A 21,102-nucleotide genomic window follows, 5' to 3' on the forward strand; every position below is an offset into this window, starting at 1 on the left:
GTTCTTATGTGGGGCTTCCCTGATGGCTCAGACAGTATAGAATATACCTGCAATGCAGGAGACCTGGGTTTGATCCCTGGGTTGGGAAGACCTCCTGGAGAAGGGAATGGCTACCCACTCCAGTATTCTTGCCTGGAGGATTTCATGGACAGAGGAGCCTGGTGGGATACAGTTCCTGGGGTTGCATGTGATGGATACTGGGAATGAATAAGGCCATGGTCCTTGCCCATAAGAACTTCCTGATCTGGTTGAGAAGATAGAAATTCCAATGATCTTGTGTGAAAAAATAGATAACAGTTGAAGATAAAGAAGTATTGCAGTGGAGGGACTGTCTGCAGGGTACAAATTCATTACAGTGTCTGTAGATCCTTCTCGGGACTGAAGGATAAATGATTAGAAGTTCACCAAGAGGAAGAGGGAAGGGGGCTACAAGAGTCATTCCAAATCTGGGGACAGAATGTACAGAGACTGAAACAAGAAGTTATGTTTGGGGGAATCTCAAGTCATTCAACACTGTGAATGTGTAAAGTTCACAGTGGGACTGGGAGGACAAGATTTGGAGCCCAGTCAAGTAAGGGCCTTATATTTACCATTTTTAGAAGTTTGGCTCCCTATAGGAGCCAGGGAGAGGCTCTGTGGGTAAGATTCCCCTTCCCAACAGGATATAAACTCCTACATCCAATTAGTAACAGAGGTTTGCCTCCCCTCTCCCCCCCCCCCATTTTTTTTCCCTTCCTTTCCATTCTGGCATTTAGCTCCTTACTGGAGACCTTCATCACCCCATGCCTGGACTGTTTCACAAGCTCCTGACTGGTCCTTGGACTCTAGTTCACCTTTTGCTCCTGACAGTCAATTTTGCACAGGATTATCAAGCAACCTTTCTTTCCTTCAAGTCTCACTCCTGTTCAAAACCTTCAATGGTTTTCTATGACCTGAGAGATAACCATACCCTCCATCCCCTGCTTGTCAGTCAGGGACCTGCATAATCTGGTCCCAACCTCTTCTCCCTCCTTGACTCTGGTCATTGCTAATAATGCCAGACTCATCTACTGACTCTCTTATCTTATTTGCTTTCATGATGGCTCTCCCCTGGAGTGCTATGCTCACACAAACTTTTTGTTTATTTCAGTTCTTTTCTTACAATAACAAGCCCACTTGTACCCATACCTGATCACATCCCCCACTCTCCTGTCATGAAAGTAGACATTATTTTGGTTATATTCGTTTATTATATACTGTGTGGTATTCATCCATAAATAATATAGTTTTTCTTTATATCTCCTTCTTCAGTTAGCTTTTTTAAACTATCACTTCAATATTTATCTCTATCTCTCTAGATAAATCTCATATTTATCTCTATATATGAATATAGTCTTTTGAATTGTTGTATTGCATTTCATTTTTAAAATATACCATACATTATTCATCCATTTCTTCATGGGTGGGCATTTAGTTTCCAAGTTTCAGATATTATCATCTTACAACGGGATATCCTTAGCTGATCTCCTTGTCCTATGCAAATTTTACTAACTTTTTAAGATTCTGCTTTCATCCCAGCTCCTCTGTGAAAGAAGCAGCAAAGTCTCGGTCCTCAAAACTAGCTTGTGCATCATGTGTCTTTAGTATTAGTCCATTGTACCAGGCAAACTGCGGGCACACTGCTACACAAAGTAAGGCGATTAAGAAATGTTTGCTAAATGAATGACTGACTGAATGAATGAATGAAGGGTGCAACACAATCCATTCGATGGCTCTGTTCATTTTAAATGGACTTTGGTGCCTTGGCTCCCATAGCCTTCTTTGACAGCACTGGTCCTTCTCTGTCGCATTCCTCCAGCTAGCCGGGGAGTGTGTGGATGTGTGGTTGTATGTGGGCGATACCCATCTCGCTGGATGATGTCTGTCTCTCCCGGAAAGTTCACTACCCTAGTGATTCAAGTTCAGAGTCTTAACACCACCCCTGGCAGAGGCGCGGCCCTGAGAGACGCTCCAGCGCCGAGTGAGTTAAGGCGCGTCCGGACTCGACGCGGGTTGGCAAGGCTGGAGGGGTGTCTGAGGACTCATAGTAGATCCCTCCGCGCGCAGTCCGGGCCGGCGCTTCTTCCTGCGGGAAACCCCTGGGTGCCGAAGGCGGCGGGGCCTGGCCGCGGCGACAGCGGGGCGGGGTTTGCGGTGGGAGGAGGCGGCCGAGGCGGAAGGACACACGAGGCTGCTTCTCTGCACACCCGAGAAAGTTTCAGCCAAACTTCGGGCGGCGGCTGTGGCGGCGGCCCAGGAACGGCGGACTTGGGGTGCAGGGCGTGGAGACACTGAAGCCTGAGCTTCGGGGCGCCGCGCAAGGCCGTGAGTCGCGGAAGTAGGAGGAGGGGAGGAGAAAGTGGGGGCTCCCCTGTCGGGACCCCCTCCCCATGTGGATCTGCCCAGGCGGCGGCGGCGGAGGAGGCGACCGAGAAGATGCCCGCCCTGCGCCCCGCTCCGCTGTGGGCGCTGCTGGCACTGTGGCTGTGCCGCGCGGCCCCGGCGCGTGGTGAGTATCCGACCGAAGGGTGCTGTCCCCTGCGCCCTGGCTCATGCCCCTCTGGGCCAGCCGGCCACCTGGGGCGACTATTCCCACCCTTCCGTCCTCCACTTTGCGAGAAGGCCGGGTTCGGCCGTCGGCGTGGGGTGAGGCCACTTAGTTCCTAAAGTTTGGACATCATCGGACCGCTCCCTGGGCGCGCCCCCTCCCCCTCGTCCCTCGCTGCCTGCAGCTCCCCTCCGCCTTTGGGTCCCACACACGCCTCCTCGGCCGGAGGGAGGCCGGGCAGCAAGCCTCAGAAACTCCCTTTCTTGGAGCACTTGTGTTCGGGGATTTGGGAAATTTCACCCATTTGGCTCCGTGTTTCCTGGGGTCGGGGGAGAGCCGGGGGCGGGCTGCCTGGGACAACCATCCCCGGCCGCGGACCGCAGATGGGCTGAGCGCAGGAATGCCAGATTCTGATGTGGAGGGAGCGGGGGCAGGGCCTCCCAACCCGGCGGCTTGCACCTTCACAGCCAGACTCAGCAATGCTGAAGGAAGGCCCACGGTGTGACTGGGTGGGTTTGGTTTGGATGGGGACAGGCTTTTGCGGCGCGCCCGAGTTCTGACGCTCTGAGTTCCACGGTTCCCCACGAATCCGATGTGTAAAGTTTGGCTCGAGTCTTTGAAAGGTGGAGGCAGGAGCAGTAGGAAAACTGGTGTGGCTGCATGCTGAGCCACATGATTTAAAAATCTCTACTGCTGTTATTCTTTGCTAGGCGGAGAGCTCGGGCGCAGTTTCAGAGTCTGTGTCCAGCCTCAGGAATGTGGTGTGACGATCACCAACTCCTCCAACCTGGCAGCAACTAAGGCTGTTCTTTTGGCATGGTTGGGGGTGGGGCAGGGGCGGGTGAAGAAGAGTGGATACGTTAATTCAAAGTGGTGCCTTCCAGAGCTTCTTTTTGGTTGGATATCTGCAACAGTCTTTCTGAACACGGTTGGATCGAGGAAAGGAAATTCAATCGTATCTTACCCATCCCACCCACAATCGTAGAATCCAAATTTCTTTCCATACTGTTTCGTGGAAAGAACCTGGGCTTTGGAGCTCTGCGCTTTAATCCTGGGTTCAAATCCAGCTCTGTTGTATGAACTCACCAATAAAATGGGAATGAAATTACCCAACTAATAGGATTAATTACGAGAATGTATATTACACTGGTGGCAGTCAAAAGGTATTCAGAAAGTCCTTTGCATGCAGGACTTGGGTTTTTTTTTGTGTGTGTGAACTCTCTGCTTCCAGTGGGATGGTGGCTTGTGCATGTTTGTTGAACTGGAAGTGGCCCCTTCTTTTCCTAGCCTAATCTGAAGAAACAGTTTCACCTTTACGAAAAAACCTAGTACTTGAGCTATGACTCTTTGCAAAGAGAAAGTAATGAAGATGATGGGCTTTAGAAAGATTTGCTCTTTGTACATTGTTAACAGGCAGTCGACATGCCAATCACAGATGTTGAAAAGACATTAAAGTTATTTATCACAGTGCTGGGTTGTTCAACACCAAACCTTTCTTGGAAAGTTCAAAGTCCATACACCTCCGGGTCCCTAAGAATTTCAGAAGTGGACCAAGATGCTGTGTGATGATGAACCAAAACATATGATAGTATTTTTGCCTTTCCTTTTTCTTTGAGCGAAAGCTTTAGTAAAGTATAAATTTAGGATAGAGAGGAGTATAAACAATGGGCCAGTCTGAACATTATAATCCTTGGTCTACCATTAGCTTGTTTTAGTAAATTATCTTCATGTTCTGTCATCTCCTCACCTATGAAAGAGAACCAGAAATCACTTATTTTAGAGAGTTGGAGGGCATAATAAATATGTTTGCAAAGTGATTTGCTAAATTATGTGTTTAATGGTAAGACATGTCAGGAATAGGATTACTTTGACACACAGGGCTTCTCTCATTCTAGGACCTATACTTCTGCCCTGATGAGGTACTGCTCTTACTAGCTAGCTTTCAGATGGACAAGTCGAGTGTTAGTGTTAGTTCAAAGACAGGATTTAGATATTTTGATTTCTAGACAGGTGTTCTTCAGAAGCTAAACTACATAGGAATAGAAGAGATTAAAAAGCCCTTTTCTCGGTACAGATCTTGAAACTTTTCAGAGTCTAGCAGTGAAAGCTTCTTGAATCTTCTCAATTTATTATCATTGTGTTTTGCCAAGGTATCAATTATAACACACCCTTTAAAACTTTTGAGTGTTCCTATATTTGGCTAGTGGCCAGTTGTTAATTTAAACATCACTGAGTTCCTGAAGCAGGGAGCTGTCAACCCATCTGTCTGATTGTCTAAACAGCTATCCAAGACCACCCCTTGCTCCTTGTTTTCTTTTGCTTTGCAATGGGAAGTCACTCTCTGGTTTTGCTGCCTGCTAGATGATTTCTCAGTTGAATTCTTCTCTTTCTTTTAAAAAATCACAAAGAGTAATTGTTTTTTCTTTCAGATGAAGATAAAATTTACCCTAGAACTTGTTTCTTCTTGTTCTTTCTGTTTTATTATTTCTTTTTGGGGAGGGAATGAAGGAGAGTGATTTTGTTTTTAGTCTCTCTTTTTCCTGATGTTTTTGAATTTTTTAAAAATATCTACCCACATTCTTGGTATCTCTGTGCCATTCCCACTCTGCTGCCTCTTCTGCGAGCTGCTTATAGCCTAGAACAGTAACTTTTGGTTCACCTGAACTGTAGTCGCTGACTTCAGGACCTTTAGAAAATGTTTGAATTCAGTGGGATATGCTTGGATGCTTCAGACCAGCCTTACAATACATTTAAAAAATATCACACCCGCAGAAATTCTATTTTACCCACAGAATTTGCATTGATCTAGTTCCCACTCTCTGATGCCATTCCTAGTGGTCTCACTCCGTACCTGGTCCACTGTGATAGAACAAAGCTCCACATCCTGGCTGCATCAACATCATCTGGACTGCCTCTTGGCCTCAACACCCAAGGATTCTGGCACAGTCGGTCTGAGATTCCATATTTTGAGATTCTGTATTTTTCAAGGTTTACAGGTGATTATAATGCAGTAACTTGGTTGGAGCCCAGTGATATTTCATTATTCTCCCTCAGGTGTGTACCTGGGGTCTTTCCTTTTTAATGTTAATAATTTCCAGAACAAATGTATCCTTAATCAGCCATTCCAGTTTTTAACCCTTCTGACTCCCAAAGATTTTTGAAATTGGTGACATAAAAGCTGTGGAGTAAATAATATGTTATAATATATAAGAAATAATAAGTACTATTTCTTCTTGTTCATCTGAGCACAGTGGGTACACATTGTCTCTTTAGAAGGGCTTCATATATATTTGCATGATATTATTATAAACTGCCCCCTCCCTTTCCTCTTTGTTATCTCTTTTTCTTCAAGTTTCATTCACATGTATCATTTTTGGACACTTTGTCTATTGGTCCTTAATGGTTTTAGAGCAAAAAATTCTAAGCTATGATTTGAGTGAGAATATAATCAGATTTTACATTATCCTGATACTGTGCATACACTTTTAAGTGCTTCCTTTCTTGACATCTCTTGAGCCACAACCTGAACCTTTTATTTCACTCCCACTCTTTCCTTATTCTCCTTCTTTCATCTTTCCTTTCTCTTCAGATGACTTTAAGCCAAGGGGTTTTCTTCTCCTCTACTTTTCTTTCTTTATCTGTCTGCCATATGCATTGTCTTTTGGAAAGTTCACTGGTCTAGGAGCCAGAAGACCAAATTTTTTCCTCCAAGTCAGCTGTTAATTAGTCTTGTGATTCTGTGGGAGGGGCACTACTTTGGTCCTCCATTTGCTTAGGCACTTTGTTCATTATCACTGAGCCCATTACGGAAAAGTTGAGATAAGAATCTCTCTCCTGTGGTCCTCAGTCTAGTGCCTTGTCCACTCTCCACACCTCTTCCATCTTTTGTACAAATGAGCTCATGCACACACACACAAATCCTCAAGTGCTTATTGTTAGTGTGCCTCTTGAGGAAAAGAATTGTGTCTTTTCATTTGTGTTTGTTCTAATACCCCCACCCAACCGTAGGGTCACAAAGACTTGGATGAGACTGAGTACACACAGCACACACAACCCTTGTACCTAGCATGGTGCCTTGGCATCTGATAGGCACTCAATACATATTTGTTTCATTGAACAATTACTTTTAGTAGTTTTCTTATTCTGGACTACTATAATACGTCAAGACAGTTTTTTAAAAAAGTAGTATTTGCAAGAGTTATTGCTTACCTTACATTTGGGGGAAAACTGAATTTTCCCCTTCCCCAGATGTTTTATTTAAATTTGCCATTTTGAATTTCCATGTGTGTGTGTGTGTACGTGTGTGTGTGTGTGTGTGTGTGTGTGTGTGTGGTGGTTTCTTCTCTCTCTTTTTTTTCTGATCACTTCTGCAATTCATAAAGGTCGCTTTTACTTTGGAATTTAACCTCAAAGATGCTGGCATCCACCCTCTGCCTCTCACTTGAGTTGCCTCTACTGCATCCTGTATTACTATGGCAACAATTTCTATTATTTTGTCCAGAGTTGCCTCACCTTATTGTAATTTGGACATTTTGAAGACTCTTGAAATATATTATTTTTAAAATTAGAATAAAAAAACCTTTTTTATATTGGAGGATAGTTGATTAACAGTGATATATAGGGCTTCCCTGGTGGCTCAGTGGTAAAGAATTCACCTGCCAATGCAGGAGACATGGGTTTGATCCCTGATCCAAGAAGATCCTACATGCTGCAGAGCAACTAAGCCTGTGCACCCCAACTATTGAGCCTCTGCTCTAGAACCTGGGAGCCACAACTACTGAGCCCATGTGCTACAACTACTGAAGCTGGTGCGCCCTAGAGCCAGTGCTCCACAACGAGAGAAGCCATCACAGGGAGAAGCCCATGCATCACAACTGGAGAGTAGCCCCTGTGCTCTGAAACTAGAGAAAAGTCTGTAGCAATGAGGACCCAGCACAGCCAAACATTAATAAATAAAATTATATAAAAAAATGATCTGTTAGTTACAGGTGTACAGTAAAGTGATTCAGTTATACCCATACAAATATCTTTTGTTTCTCAGATTCCTTTCCCATTTAGGTTATTGTAGAATATTAATCCAAGTTTTCCTGTACTTTACAGTTGGTCCTTATTGGTTATCTACTTTAGTAGTATGTACATGTCATTCCCAAATTTAGGATACTTTGTTTAGATGATTTTTTTTTTGAGATTTATTTCCTTGTGAACCGCATATTGTAAACTTGAACTAGACCAAGCAGATATTTACATTTAGTATTTTGTTTTTTTCCCTCCAAGAGGGTTCCGTTGAAAATCACCATCACCAATAAAAAGCAAAAGGTGACACATGGTAAATACATTTTTCAGAGAACCACAGAGGGTGAGCTATCTCCAGAATGAAGTTTGTCCCTTAAGGGCAGTGACCATGTCACACACATCTCTTCCCTGGCCTGTGCCCAGCATGTGGTCAGCTGGGCAGTGGGTCCTTCCTGATCATGGCACCTGTGACTCCTGCTCTGCCCGCCCCAGCTTTGGGACATTCTGGAACACAGGTGATGGTGAGTCAGAGGTGTCTCCTTACAGTCCTTTCTCCTTTGAAAAGATCAGTTAAAGGTGGACCCCACCTATACGCTTTTATGCTATCTCTTTTTATTAATTATTGGGTAGTTGAAAGTTTCTTCTTTGTTGACTTATTTGTCGGGAGGAACTTTAAAAATTCATCTAGTTCCTTCTATCTGTCCCATGGTGATTCTGATCCTCTTAGAACATCCTGATTAAGGTGTAGCCTACCTTTTTTTCCCTTGATCACCTCTTCTGATAGACAGCTCCCTCCTTCTGGAGGCAGATGAGTCTGGATTTGGACAGCTGTAATTCTTTGAAAGATCTTCTTATATTCAGTTGTAATCTTCCTCCTTATGACTTGCACCTATTGGGATATTCTCAGGATTTTGTCTCAAGGAGTCCTGAGCCTTTTGTGAGTGTTAGGGATCCAGAGATACCCTTTACTGAACTGACACCCACCCTTCTGTAAAAGGAGTTAAACCCAGTGAGGACCTTGAAGAGGATCCCATCACGGGTGACTGCTTGGGTTAATCACTGTAGCCCTATGTGTTTTGTGCCTCCCTCCCCAGATGGCAGTGGTGGGAGGGAAGCATTTGTTGAGCAGTGTTTCCCCAATCTCTTGTATAATAAGAACACCTGGGGTCTTCTCCTGGAGATTATGATTCAGTGAGTCTGGAATAGTGTCTGTGAATTTGTATATTTAAGAAATGGCCTGGTAACTTTTATACTAGGGAAATTTTGAAATCACTGCAGAGAATCTAGGAAAGCTAAGGGCTTTTTTGTTTTGTTTTTGTTTGTTTATTCTTTGATAGTGCTAGAGATGGTTGCTTTGACTGTGGGTCTTGTGGTCACTTTTTCTCCCTTGAAAGTGCCTGCTTCTTATTGAATACCTAGCTCACTAGGGAGAAGAAAGCCACTTTGGTATCCTCAAAAGGCTAATAAAATTATTTAGTTGTAAAAAAGTGGGTTTTTTTGGCAGTCTATCCAAAGTCTTAGGACTGCCATGTGTGTGTCATGTATGACTTTGGTGGATACCTCCTTATCCCTCCATCAGGATATTACCTGAGATGCCAGAATACATAAAAATTCCAGTTTTCTTGGTGTCTGTTAAGGAATTCTGTCCTCATCCCTTGTGAATGATGCTGTCTTTGAGGATGTCTGTCTTGTTAACCCATGAACACATATCTAGTGTCAGGGATTTCCCTCAGATATGTTAGTGAAAAAGATGTAAAGGTCATTCCTTTCAGGCAGTCCTGCTTTTGGGGTGTCTGGGCTGCTGCAGCAAATAGAATAAGGAAGGTAAGATAAAGGGGGTCTGGAGGACTTCTTGAGCAGAACTGAGCAGTCTGCATGAAGGGGCTCAGAAGTGCGCCTCTAACAAAGACACTTGGTCTTGCTGTTCGTGATAGGAAGAAGGAAGTGGCTTCAGATCTGAAAGGATACGCTTATGGCCTCTAGATGGAACAAATAGCAGTGTTCGTTGGCAGTGGTAGAAAGTTGGCTGTAGGTCTGTTCTTTCTTTTCTCCTCCCCTGGAGAACCAGCTGTGTGGCAGAAAATACATTGTGACATTAAAAAGAATAGTAAAGCCAAGAAGCAGGAATGATATAAGACATAGCTAGGAGTGAGCAAAACAAAGCAATTATTTTATTAATTTGTTTATATATGTAAATATATAAATTTCTATATAATACTCTAGTAGGAGCCTTACTTAGCTCTAAGCCCTAAGCTATCAGATTTATTATCTGTGTAGCTGTGCTGTCTTACTGGTGTGTTAGGGAGGACTGTGGTGTGTTGTCAGCCTTAATTTGTGTGTTTCCCCTAGCATCACGTGGTAGGCAGTAAGGGTATTCTACTTTTCTAGCTGTGCAGGAGTCATTGACCAAATGGAAGATAGAGACCTGCCCCCAAGGAGCTGACATCATCATGGAGACAAGACAAATGAGCATGCACAATTAGGAACATGAAGTACAGTTACTTAGTAACTTATCTATACTGGCTGAGAGCAGTTTCCTGCAGTCAATGTGACTAAGAGCTGTAGGGTCTGGGGGGAGTAAATCTAGAAGCACCAGGGAACAGCAACCCCCAGCTCACCCCTGCTGGGCTTGTCTGCTATTCTCCTCTTTCTCTGTTGGAATTTAGAAGTATCAAAACTTGACTTGGGGGAAAGACAAAGAGCCCTTTGTTTGGTGGGGGTGTAAATATAAATTTGGCACATGTTGTGGTGTCTATTATGTCTGTTAGTGGGTTTGTGGCAAGAGAGAGGGCTGTGTTCTCAGACTTGGATGCCTAGCCTGATCTTGGACAAGTTAAGGTAGAAGTATCTCCTTTGGAAGATCTGGTTCTCAGTGGCAGTCGCTGAAGGAACTTCTGGTCACAGTCAGTCAGTGACTGAAGTGCAGTGTGGACACACCCCAAGTTGCTGCCTCAGGTGGCATTGATTAATCATGCTAACATCTCCCTCACCCTCTTGTGCTTGTCTTGGCAAAACCCTGTCCTACCGGCTCCTCAGAGTTTGGGCTTTATTGGATGATTGAATGAACTCTTAAGGGGTTCATTTTACTGCCTCTTGCCACTCTTGAACCTGTAGGCCAGTTACCACGGTCCAGCTCTGGTGCCCTTGATCTCCCAATCAGCCGCTGAGGGGCCTGTGTCTCTCTTCCCATTGGACAGAAGGACCTTCCCCAGAGACCTCTAGGGCAGTTTCTGGTCTTCCAGTCAGTTGCGTCTGCAGGATACTGGCAGTGACTCTAGTTCTTTGTATCAACCAAACATCATGCCAAGATGGATTCATCATCTCACAAAGGCAGGTTGTATCCACGGGCATTGCAAAACCTGTTTCTAGGCTAAGAGTAGTGCTCTCACCTCATATATTTATTTATAGGAAGAAAGCCTGGGTGTATTTTGTGAGGAAGGGAAACATGATAATAATATTTTGGTTGGAGTCAGATATTGTCTCCCTAATAAATATGGTATCTTTTAACAAATAGTATCCCTTTAAAATACAGATTTGCTTGCTGCCTAAAATGTGTACAAGAAGCTGTGGTTACAGTATACTACCTTGTTCAGAGACAGGTGCACTTTAACATTGGTATTTGCTTCTTTTTCATCTCTTTTCACTCTCATCTCTGTTTTGTGAGGAGATTCTGGGAGGCTTTTAAGCCTCAAAGATTAAATAATCTATTTTAACTAGTACCTAACAGGGAGAACCACTAGACCATTCAGGTATGACCTAAATCAAATCCCTTATGATTATACAGTGGAAGTGAGAAATAGATTTAAGGGACTAGATCTGATAGACAGAGTGCCTGATGAACAATGGACAGAGGTTCGTGACATTGTACACAGGAGACAGGAATCAAGACCATCACCATGGAAAAGAAATGCAAAACAAAATGGCTGTCTGAGGAGGCCTTACAGATAGCTGGTAAAAGAAGAGAAGCAAAAAGCAAAGGAGAAAAGGAAAGATATTCCCATCTGAATGCAGAGTTCCAAAGAATAGCAAGGAGAGATAAGAAAGCCTTCCTCAGTGATCAGTGCAAAGAAATAGAGGAAAACAACAGAATGGGAAAGACTAGAGATCTCTTCAAGAAAATTAGAGCTACCAAGGAAACATTTCATGCAAAGATGGGCTCGATAAAGGACAAAATGATATGGACCTAAGAGAAGCAGAAGATCTTAAGAAGAGGTGGCAAGAATACACAGAAGAACTGTACAAAAAAGATCTTCACGACCCAGATAATCACGATGGTGTGATCACTCACCAAGAGCCAGATGTCCTGGAATGTGAAGTCAAGTGGGCCTTAGAAAGCATCACTAGGAACAAAGCTAGTGGAGGTGATGGAATTCCAGCTGAGCTATTTCAAATCCTCAAAGATGATGCTGTGAAAGTGCTGCACTCAATATGCCAGCAAATCTGGAAGACTCAGCAGTGGCCGCAGGACTGGAAAAGGTCAGTTTTCATACCAATCCCAAAGAAAGGCAATGCCAAAGAATGCTCGAACTACCGCACAATTGCACTCATCTCACACGCTAGTAAAGCGATGCTCAAAATTCTCCAAGCCAAGCTTCAGCAATACATGAACCGTGAACTTCCAGATGTTCAAGCTGGTTTTAGAAAAGGCAGAGGAACCAGAGATCAAATTGCCAACATCCGCTGGATCATTGAAAAAGCAAGAGAGTTCCAGAAAAACATCTATTTCTGCTTTATTGACTATGCCAAAGCCTTTGACTGTGTGGATCACAATAAACTGGAAAATTCTGAAAGAGATGGGAATACCAGACCACCTGGCCTGTCTCTTGAGAAACCTGTATGCAGGTCAGGAAGCAACAGTTAGAACTGGACATGGGAGTACGTCAAGGCTGTATATTGTCACCCTGCTTATTTAACTTCTGTGCAGAGTACATCATGAGAAATGCTAGGCTGGAAGAAGCACAAGCTGGAATCAAGATTGCTGGGAGAAATATCAATAACCTCAGATATGCAGATGACACCACCCTTATGGCAGAAAGTGAAGAAGAACTGAAGAGCCTCTTGATGAAAGTGAAAGAGGAGAGTGAAAAAGGTGGCTTAAAGCTCAACATTTCAGAAAACTAAGATCATGGCATCTGGTCCCATCACTTCATGGGAAGTAGATGGGGAAACAGTGGAAACAGTCTCAGGCTTTATTTTTTTGGGCTCCAAAATCACTGCTGATGGTGATTGCAGCCATGAAATTAGAAGACGCTTACTCCTTGGAAGGAAGGTTATGACCAACCTAGATAGCATATTTAAAAGCAGAGACATTACTCTGCCAACAAAGGTCTGTCTAGTCAAGGCTATGGTTTTTCCAGTGGTCATGTATGGTTGTGAGAGTTGGACGATGAAGAAAGCTGAGCACCGCAGAATTGATGCTTTTGAACTGTGGTGTTGGAGAAGACTCTTGAGAGTCCCTTGGACTGCAAGGAGATCCAACCAGTCCATCCTAAAGGAGATCAGTCCTGGGTGTTCATTGGAAGGACTGATGTTGAAGCTGAAACTCCAATACTTTGGCCACCTCATGTGAAGAGTTGACTCATTGGAAAAGACCCTGATGCTGGGAAGGATTGGGGGCAGGAGGAGAAGGGGATGACAAAGGATGAGATGGTTGGATGGCATCACTGACTCGATGGACATGGGTTTGGGTAAGCTCTGGGAGTTGGTGATGGACAGGGAGGCCTGGCGTGCTATGATTCATGGGATTGCAAAGAGTTGGACACGACTGAGCATCTGAACTGAACTGAACTGAACTGAACAGGCAGAGGTTGCTATGCTGGCTTGCTTATTCAACGTTCCAATAAGAGAAAAATTGGTACTATTTAAGCACTAATACGTCTTGTTGAGTTTCTGAATGTGAATAGTCAAAACACTAGATAGTGTTAAATTGTTAACTTCTCTAAATGGTAAAGTGGTATGCTGCAAAGAAACTTTTGTTTAATTCTCTGCTTTCATGTGCTTTTGTCTATAAAGTGTAGAGACTCACTGAAGTTTGAGGACGTGTATATTTTGATTATTACTTTTTAGTGTTTACTTTGCTGAGAATATGCCTTTATTTGCTAGATATTTTTAAATTGGAACATAAAGGACATTTACTTTATTACAACATTTAAAGCACTTTCTAATCTTTATGAGGATTATTAGAGAAAAAAATGTGCCTGTAAATCATGCACGTTTGGGATGTTACTATATAAAGTAGTAACAATATGTCATGGTTCCTGTGACATAAACTTTTAAGAGATTTAAGGAAAATCTGGTTGTAACTGAAAACAAACATTGTAACATTTAAAGATAGGTTTACATAGCAACAGAATTATTCCTTATGTTTACATGTAATTAACTCATATTTATGCTTTGTTGATTTTCTCTGGCACCTTTACAAGAATTTTTTTGGGCAGGAGGTATTGGGCTTCCCTGGTGGCTCATTGGTAAAGAACCTGCCTGCCAGTGCAGGAGACTGGTTAGATCCTTGGGTCGGGAAGATCCCCCAGAAAAGGAAATGGCAACCCACTCCAGGATTCCTGCCTGGGAAATCCCATGGACAGAGGAGCCTAGCAGGCTACATACAGTCTGTGGGGTCGCAAAAGAGTCAGACACAACTTAGCAATTAAACAACAATTTTTAAAGTAATTATATTTAACGGTGGTTAAGGAGTTCATCACCAGCTCGATAAACATGAGTTTGAGCAAGCTCTGGGAGTTGGTGATGGACGGGGAAGCCTGGCATGCTGCAGTCTATGGGGTCACAAACAATCGGACACGACTGAGCGACTAAACTGAAGGACCTTTGAAAAGTATAAGAAAAATCCACAGTCATACCGCTGTTAATATTCTGGTGTGCATCATTTGGTCTTTTTATCAACTCTTAAAAATTGTAGATTTATAATGTATATATGATTTTCTGTTCTGCCTTTCTTTGATTTCTCCTTTGCTTTGGTTACATATTTGTCTCCATCATTTTTTTTCCTGCATAAATGACACTGATCTTTATACAGAAATTCCCCTCTTTAGGATATTTCTATTAAGCTAGATTTCCAGAAGAGAAATTAGTATGCCAAAGAGTGATTTTTAAAAATTGGGAAATAAGCAGAAAAATATAAGAGAAAATTAAAATCTCCAATAATCCCATCACCTCCAATCAAAACCCTCACTTAATATTTTATTACATTTCATACAGTTGTTTTTCTGTGCCTCTTACTGTAATTAAGATTTTAGCATATTATAGTTCTAAAATATACTTCTGTACCACTGAAAATATTGTGAACACTTTCCTATATATGTAAATACTTAATTTTTTTCTTTATATTTCTTTCTTTTTATTGAAGTATAGTTGATTTACAATATTGTATTAGTTAGGGCTTCCCTGGTGGCTCGTTGGTAAAGAATCTGCCTGCAGTGCAGGAGAGCCGGGTTCGATTCCTGGGTCAGGAAGATCCCCTGAGAAGGGATTGGCTACCCACCATATTCTTGCCTGAAGAATTCCATGGACAGAGATGCTTGGTGGGCTACAGTCAATGAGGTCACAAAGAATCTGACACAACTGAGCGACTAACAGTTTTAGTGTACAGCAAAGTAATTAAAAAAGAATATATATACTCTGTCAGATTATAGTTTATTATAAGATGTTGAATATATATATTTCCTGTGTATAAATATTTTTTAAGAACATGGTTTTAAAGGCTGCCTACTGTTTTATCTGAAGATTCTATTATATTTTATTTAAACTGAGATCTAGTCTTGGTTTCCAGCTTTCATAATTATAAATAATGTTGTGATGACCATTCTCATGGTAAATAATGGTAGGAATATATATTTTCTTAACATAAATTCCAAGAAGTCAAATTATTTTATCAAAGAAGATGGACCTTTTTGTGGTTTTTGATACACATTGCCAAATTTCATTTCATATAGTTTGACCAAGTTATCCTGTATTAGTTGAATATGAGACTGTCCATGTTTCCAGCCATCATCAACGCTGGTTTTATTTTTACGACTCTTTAACAATTTGATAAGTGGTAAGTGCATGCGTCACCTTAATTGATCTCTCTGCTTGCAGTGATCTTGAATGGTTTTCATGTGATCAGGGGCCATTTCTATTGCCTTTTCTTTTTATTTATTTTGGTAAATTGTGTCTTTTATTCATCAAGGTATTTAGTTTTTGGTTACTGATTTGAAATATTTCTTTAAATATTAAAGGTATTCGCTTTATCTTAAATGTGTCAAAACACACATGGATACATTAAACTACATAATATCAAATTGCTACAAGTATTGATATATCAAAAATTATTTAATAGCTTTTAAAAAATCCTTTGATTTCTAATGCACTTGGTCAATTTTCTGTATATTTGTTAACTGGTATTTTCTGTAATTACTTTAAAATTCTAATCTGACTGCATCATAAATCAACAAGCTGTCAGTTGTGTGTGCCCAGAAAATGCACGTTTACTTTAGTATCTTATAAAAAGATAATGGAGGAAGAAAAAAAAAACAGTCTATTCTAAAGCAAGCTCTGTTTTTGGATGGGTGGAGGGTAACCTACTTCTGTCTTGTCTTTTTAGATATCCAGGATCTTGGAACATCCCTGAAAGGTGGACCTGATATTCACTACTAAATCTGGCATTCTGACCTAATTTATAGTTGTACAGTGGTCTAGCTGATCCATTTGGTTAGTCAACAGGATGACTAAGAGTCTTTCTCCTCTCTCTTCACCAAATTGATTAGTTGTGGGACAGAACTGACTGAATCAACCTGTTATTTTGGCACCCCACGAACACCACCTGTTTCTTAGATTTCTCCCTCCAGCCTCCCACTGACCTAGCGCAGTGCTGTGTGCACAGTGGGTAGGAGATCCATGTTGTTGCTGAAGAATGTTGCAATAAAGAAGAGTAGATTGCTTTTTTTCCCCACGCTTGTATGTTCTTAAGGCATCCTGCTGCTTTTAACATAAGAGTTCCAGCTGAACTGCTGTATGTGGCAGCTCTGTGGGTCTTAAGTGTTTGATTCAGAGTAATTTCAGGCAATATGAATGCTTTCTTAAGTATCATTGGAATTTACTGAGCTGGTTGTTTGCCAGCTATTACCATATTTAGCATGAGGAGACCTGGAGAACAAGGACATTTCTGACCAACCAAAGAAGGAAACCTCTCTGAAGGATTGCAACATTTTTTTTTAAGGTATAGGTTAAGAGAATTGCTAGAGTGAGATTCCAGTCCCCCGGTCTTTGATATTCTGCCCCATCCACAAAATTAACTTATGGATGGGAAAAGAGGTTTGATGGTGAGGCTCTTTCTCACCCTGAAGTCTATTAATACTGTTTCTGGGAGGAAATAAGAGAATTCTTACTCATAGACTGCACTGAGAGGCTTAATCAGCAGGTGAAGTTGTTGCTTAAAAACAGGTTAATGGGTATTTATTCTCATCTTTCTTCTTGAAGGCTTATTACTTTTCTGCTTTGTCATGATCTGAATTTATTTTGGCCCAATCCTTTTCTCCTTCCTACTTTTGAAATTATCAGCCTTCTCTCTGTAGCTTAAAATTTCTCTGCCGCAGTTTTTCCATTTTAAAGATGAAGATAGTATTTGAAAGGACCACTCGGTACAATTAACATAAAACATAAAACGACCCTAACATTTACATAGCAATGCGGAGTTTACAGAACACTCTTACACAATTGCCTCCTTTAATCTCACAAAATTTTGGTTGAAACTGAGCCTCTGAGGGGTTAGTTGGCTTGTATACCATTGTTTAGCCCTAGATAATAAGTGACAGAGTTGGGACTTAAACTTGTGGTTTGACTTTTAAAACCTCAGCTTTTTTTTTTTAAATGTTTAATTCTTACTATGTGTCATTCTCTTAGGGCTTTATATATATTTGCTCGTTTAATTCACATAGCTGTCCTTTGGGGTAGACAGTAATTAGCTATGCTACAGGTAAGGAAATAGGAGCTTAGACTCATAGCTTTGGGTGTTGGGGCGAATAATAAGGTGGTTAAAGGATGGAGCCAGGATTCAGACCTCTGGCTCTTGGGCCTCTGTAGTCAGCCATGGCACTTTATTCCCATTCATACAATCATGCCGTAAAACAACCTTTGAGATGGGGAGTAGGGGAAACTGAGACCTGTAACGTACTCAGGATAATGGAATTAGTAAGTGGCAGAGTTGGGACTGATTGAATGATTGATTTAGTCTACTTGTCTCCATAACCCTTACTCATTCTATACACTCAGAATACATGTTTTTAATCATTTGTATATTGATAAGATTGTCAGTTCATTGAACATAGGAGCCAGCTGTTAGAAATCATTGGTATATTCTGAATAAAAGGATTGATTTTAGTTGGCTAATGGCCCTGGCCTTTTCTCAGTTGATTTCTGTCATCAGGACAAGCAGATTGAATTTGGGTTGAGAGGAAGGGAGTTCCAATTAACGGGGTCTTTAAGCCAGAATGGGCCACAGCTATGAGCTCTTCAGAAGCCTGCTCTCGAGATCAGTGGCCCAGCTCCTGAGGGCTCTGCTGGGGGACATTTCTGTTTGTGTTTTGAGAGACTTCTCTTTGAGAGGGAGTTGTCAGCTTAGAGGGAGAAAGGGTGGGGATACCCTGGGCTCTTAAATCACTGGTCCTGTGTCCCTGTTTCTTAAGCACTCTATGCCAAGATTTCATTATTTTTAAAGTGAAGGTAATAGGAGCATGTAATTGCTAGGGTTGTTGTGAGGACTCACTAAGTTAATAAGTGTTACATTCATGGTATGTGCCTGCATATAGTGAGAGTGCAGTAAATAGCAGTTACCGTTGGTGATGTTATTTTGTGTGGCAGTATAGACTGGCTTTTTGTTGCTTTCACTTCTTTTTAATCAAAAGTGGATGAGTGATTCAGATCCTTGGTGAGAAATAGGAGCTTCATGTTTGCAGCATGTAGATTGTTCACTGGTTTCCTGTGAGCCTATAAATATTTAGGGGCATTGTATTTGAGTCTGTTCCTTTAATGGGGTATACTTCTAATTTGGAGAATTTGTCTACCATACAAATTGTATTGATAGGTGCTGAATCATTTCCCCTTATTTATTAACCAGACATTTGTGGTTGGATTAGTTTAGTACAGAAACTGCTTTTTTTTGTCTGAGATATAGCTTTGAGGAGAATATCAGGGGGACACTCTTGTTGCCCCCTTTCCTATGACATGATAAACATCATCATGTGCCATCTGGTGTCACCATGCATTTGATGCTTTAATTAGACTCATAGCACTAAATGAACTATCTCTTTGAAATAACAGAAATACCTCATGGTCTGTTACTACAGCTTTTTGGGCTCCCGGAGATTTTGGAATCTCAGACTGGGAACAACCCATCTAGTCCATCCTTGATTTACAGATGAGGAAAGCAAAGCCTCCAAACTCGTTAGTCAAATGATGTATCAGTACATCCGACCCTCTGTTTTTGAAATCTGAGAAGGGAACAGTGAAGCAGTGGGAAGGGTGAGGTGGGGGAAAAGTGGCTATGTTGAAAATGTCAGTGATAGAGAAAATATTTGCCTGTGAGACCCTGCTTGTCTCTTTGGACCTCTTTGTAGTGGTTAAGACAACCCAACAGGGCTGGAGTCGTTAGTGATTCAGAATTGGATTAGCCAGGACTGGTGGAGTTACTTTCTCAGAAAAGGGTTTCATATTTTAACATTTGTTTCCCATGACAGTTTGCTTATTCTCAAGTTTTGGCAGCCATAAGCAAATGGTTGTCAGGTTTTTTTGTTTTGTTTTGTTTTAAGACAAAACTCCAAATTTTATTTTGCCAATTTAGTAAACTGTATTCTACCTACCACTCGTTTCTGCTCCCTCTGTAATTATTTCTCAAACTTTGTTTTTCAGTTGTGGGAGTACTATGAGAGGTTTTCTTTTATAGTCTGAGATATTTATAATTTTGTATAAGCACAATGTTTACAGAAAATCTAAGTGGTGCATATGTTAACTCAAATACCCTTAAAACACTTAAAATATTTTCCAGTAACTTTAATTTCCCCCCAAGGGCAGCTGCAGCCATTTACATTAAAAGGGAGGAGGTATATACTAAGGGTAACAGTTATTTGAATGTAATTAATGTAGATAAATGGGAATGTCACTTTGGAGGAACTGGAATATTTGCATCAAAGCTGACTGGGGCATGCTTCTTCATTAATAGAGTGAACAAAACAAAAAAACTGCCCTCCTGGAGCTTATAAGAAGTAACAGTAGTTTCCATATACTGAGGGTTTATTATGTGACAGATGCTTGTGGGGAAAAGTGCTATACCTGTTTGGCTTTAGACTGCACAGTAGGTGTTATAATTTGTACTTAGTGAAAGATTAAGGCATGGTCATCCAGGTCGCCTAGTTAGTGATATAGACCAGTAGGTGGTGCGGACCGGGAGCGGGAACCCCCTTTGCCTGACTCCAGAGCTCACACATTTACTCACTGTAAGAGATGCTGTTCGTCTGTTAGGGGGAATCCTGTAGCCCTACAGATAATGTAACTTTGGATTTAGTAATATTTTCCGCATTAAGTTTTACTTTTCGTAACATCCTACCTCTGAATGGACATTTGCATAATGTGGAAACAATTGAAATGTCAAAATTCCATTCTGAGGAGTTGCAGTTCTTTCTAAATCTATTTGAAAATGGGAAGGATAGATTTATATTTGTTGTAAACCAAGGAAAGTGGTTTAGAATTGCCCTCCTGATTGCTTCTTGATCTTAAAAGAAATTCTTTAATAGATTAAGACTAGGAATGAATGTGCAGCTTTTTTAAAAAAAAAACAAAACATTTTGGAAGACTTAGAATAGCAATTCAGAGTCATATGTGTGCCAGCCTTTTAAATTGCAGATAGCTTTTTCTTGACTGGGCACTTGTATTCTTATTGTATCTTTCTGAAAGGGATATAAAAGACCATGTATTAATAAAATGATTGGAATGCCTCAGCATATGAAAGTGGACGTAACCAGTTACTAAAACTGCCCAGGACTAACCTATCTTGGCCTGGGAACTTTGAAATTAACTGTGTGTAGCGTTTCTACATATGTTATTACAGAAAAAGCATGGAGATAACCTTGGCTTTTCTTCTTTTCTGTGAATCTTTTACATGTTATCTCCTTTGTCACTGAAAATTGGTGGTCATCTATAATAACAGACGAGAGAAGTATGTTTGACATCAACAGATAATCCCAGATAATGCCTTCTGTTTTAAAATGCAATCCTAAACATGCATGCTCAGACATGTGGGTCTTTTCAGACATACTGGACTTTCTCCTTCAGATTCAGTTGTGATTAGCTGCCTGTTGAATGGTTAAGGAGAGAATGCCCAGGGATATGAAGGATAATGAGAGAATAATGACAGTAAAGGTTGATTATTTATGACTTTAGATACCCTTCCAACTCCATTTTGATGTTCACTTTAGCATAGCTGCTGAGTTTTGGAACCAGTTAGGCCTCGCTCTGAGTCTCAGCTATGAGTATTA

General features: G+C 41.4%; 1 protein-coding gene across 1 annotated transcript in view; it reads left to right on the plus strand.

Moving 5' to 3' along the window:
- The first annotated feature begins 2,096 nt into the window (after nucleotides 1-2,096).
- NOTCH2 (notch receptor 2) overlaps nucleotides 2,097-21,102 on the plus strand; it is a 176,475-nt gene continuing 157,469 nt past the window's right edge. The window contains exon 1 of the mRNA XM_081486126.1: nucleotides 2,097-2,527. Coding sequence (XP_081342252.1) covers nucleotides 2,455-2,527 — 73 coding nt within the window. The 5' untranslated portion in view covers nucleotides 2,097-2,454. The remainder of the gene's footprint in view (nucleotides 2,528-21,102) is intronic.

Source organism: Giraffa tippelskirchi, chromosome 5, assembly GCF_054371585.1.
Source record: "Giraffa tippelskirchi isolate mGirTip1 chromosome 5, T2T-mGirTip1v1.2.pri, whole genome shotgun sequence".
In the NCBI taxonomy this organism is placed as follows: Eukaryota; Metazoa; Chordata; class Mammalia; order Artiodactyla; family Giraffidae; genus Giraffa; species Giraffa tippelskirchi.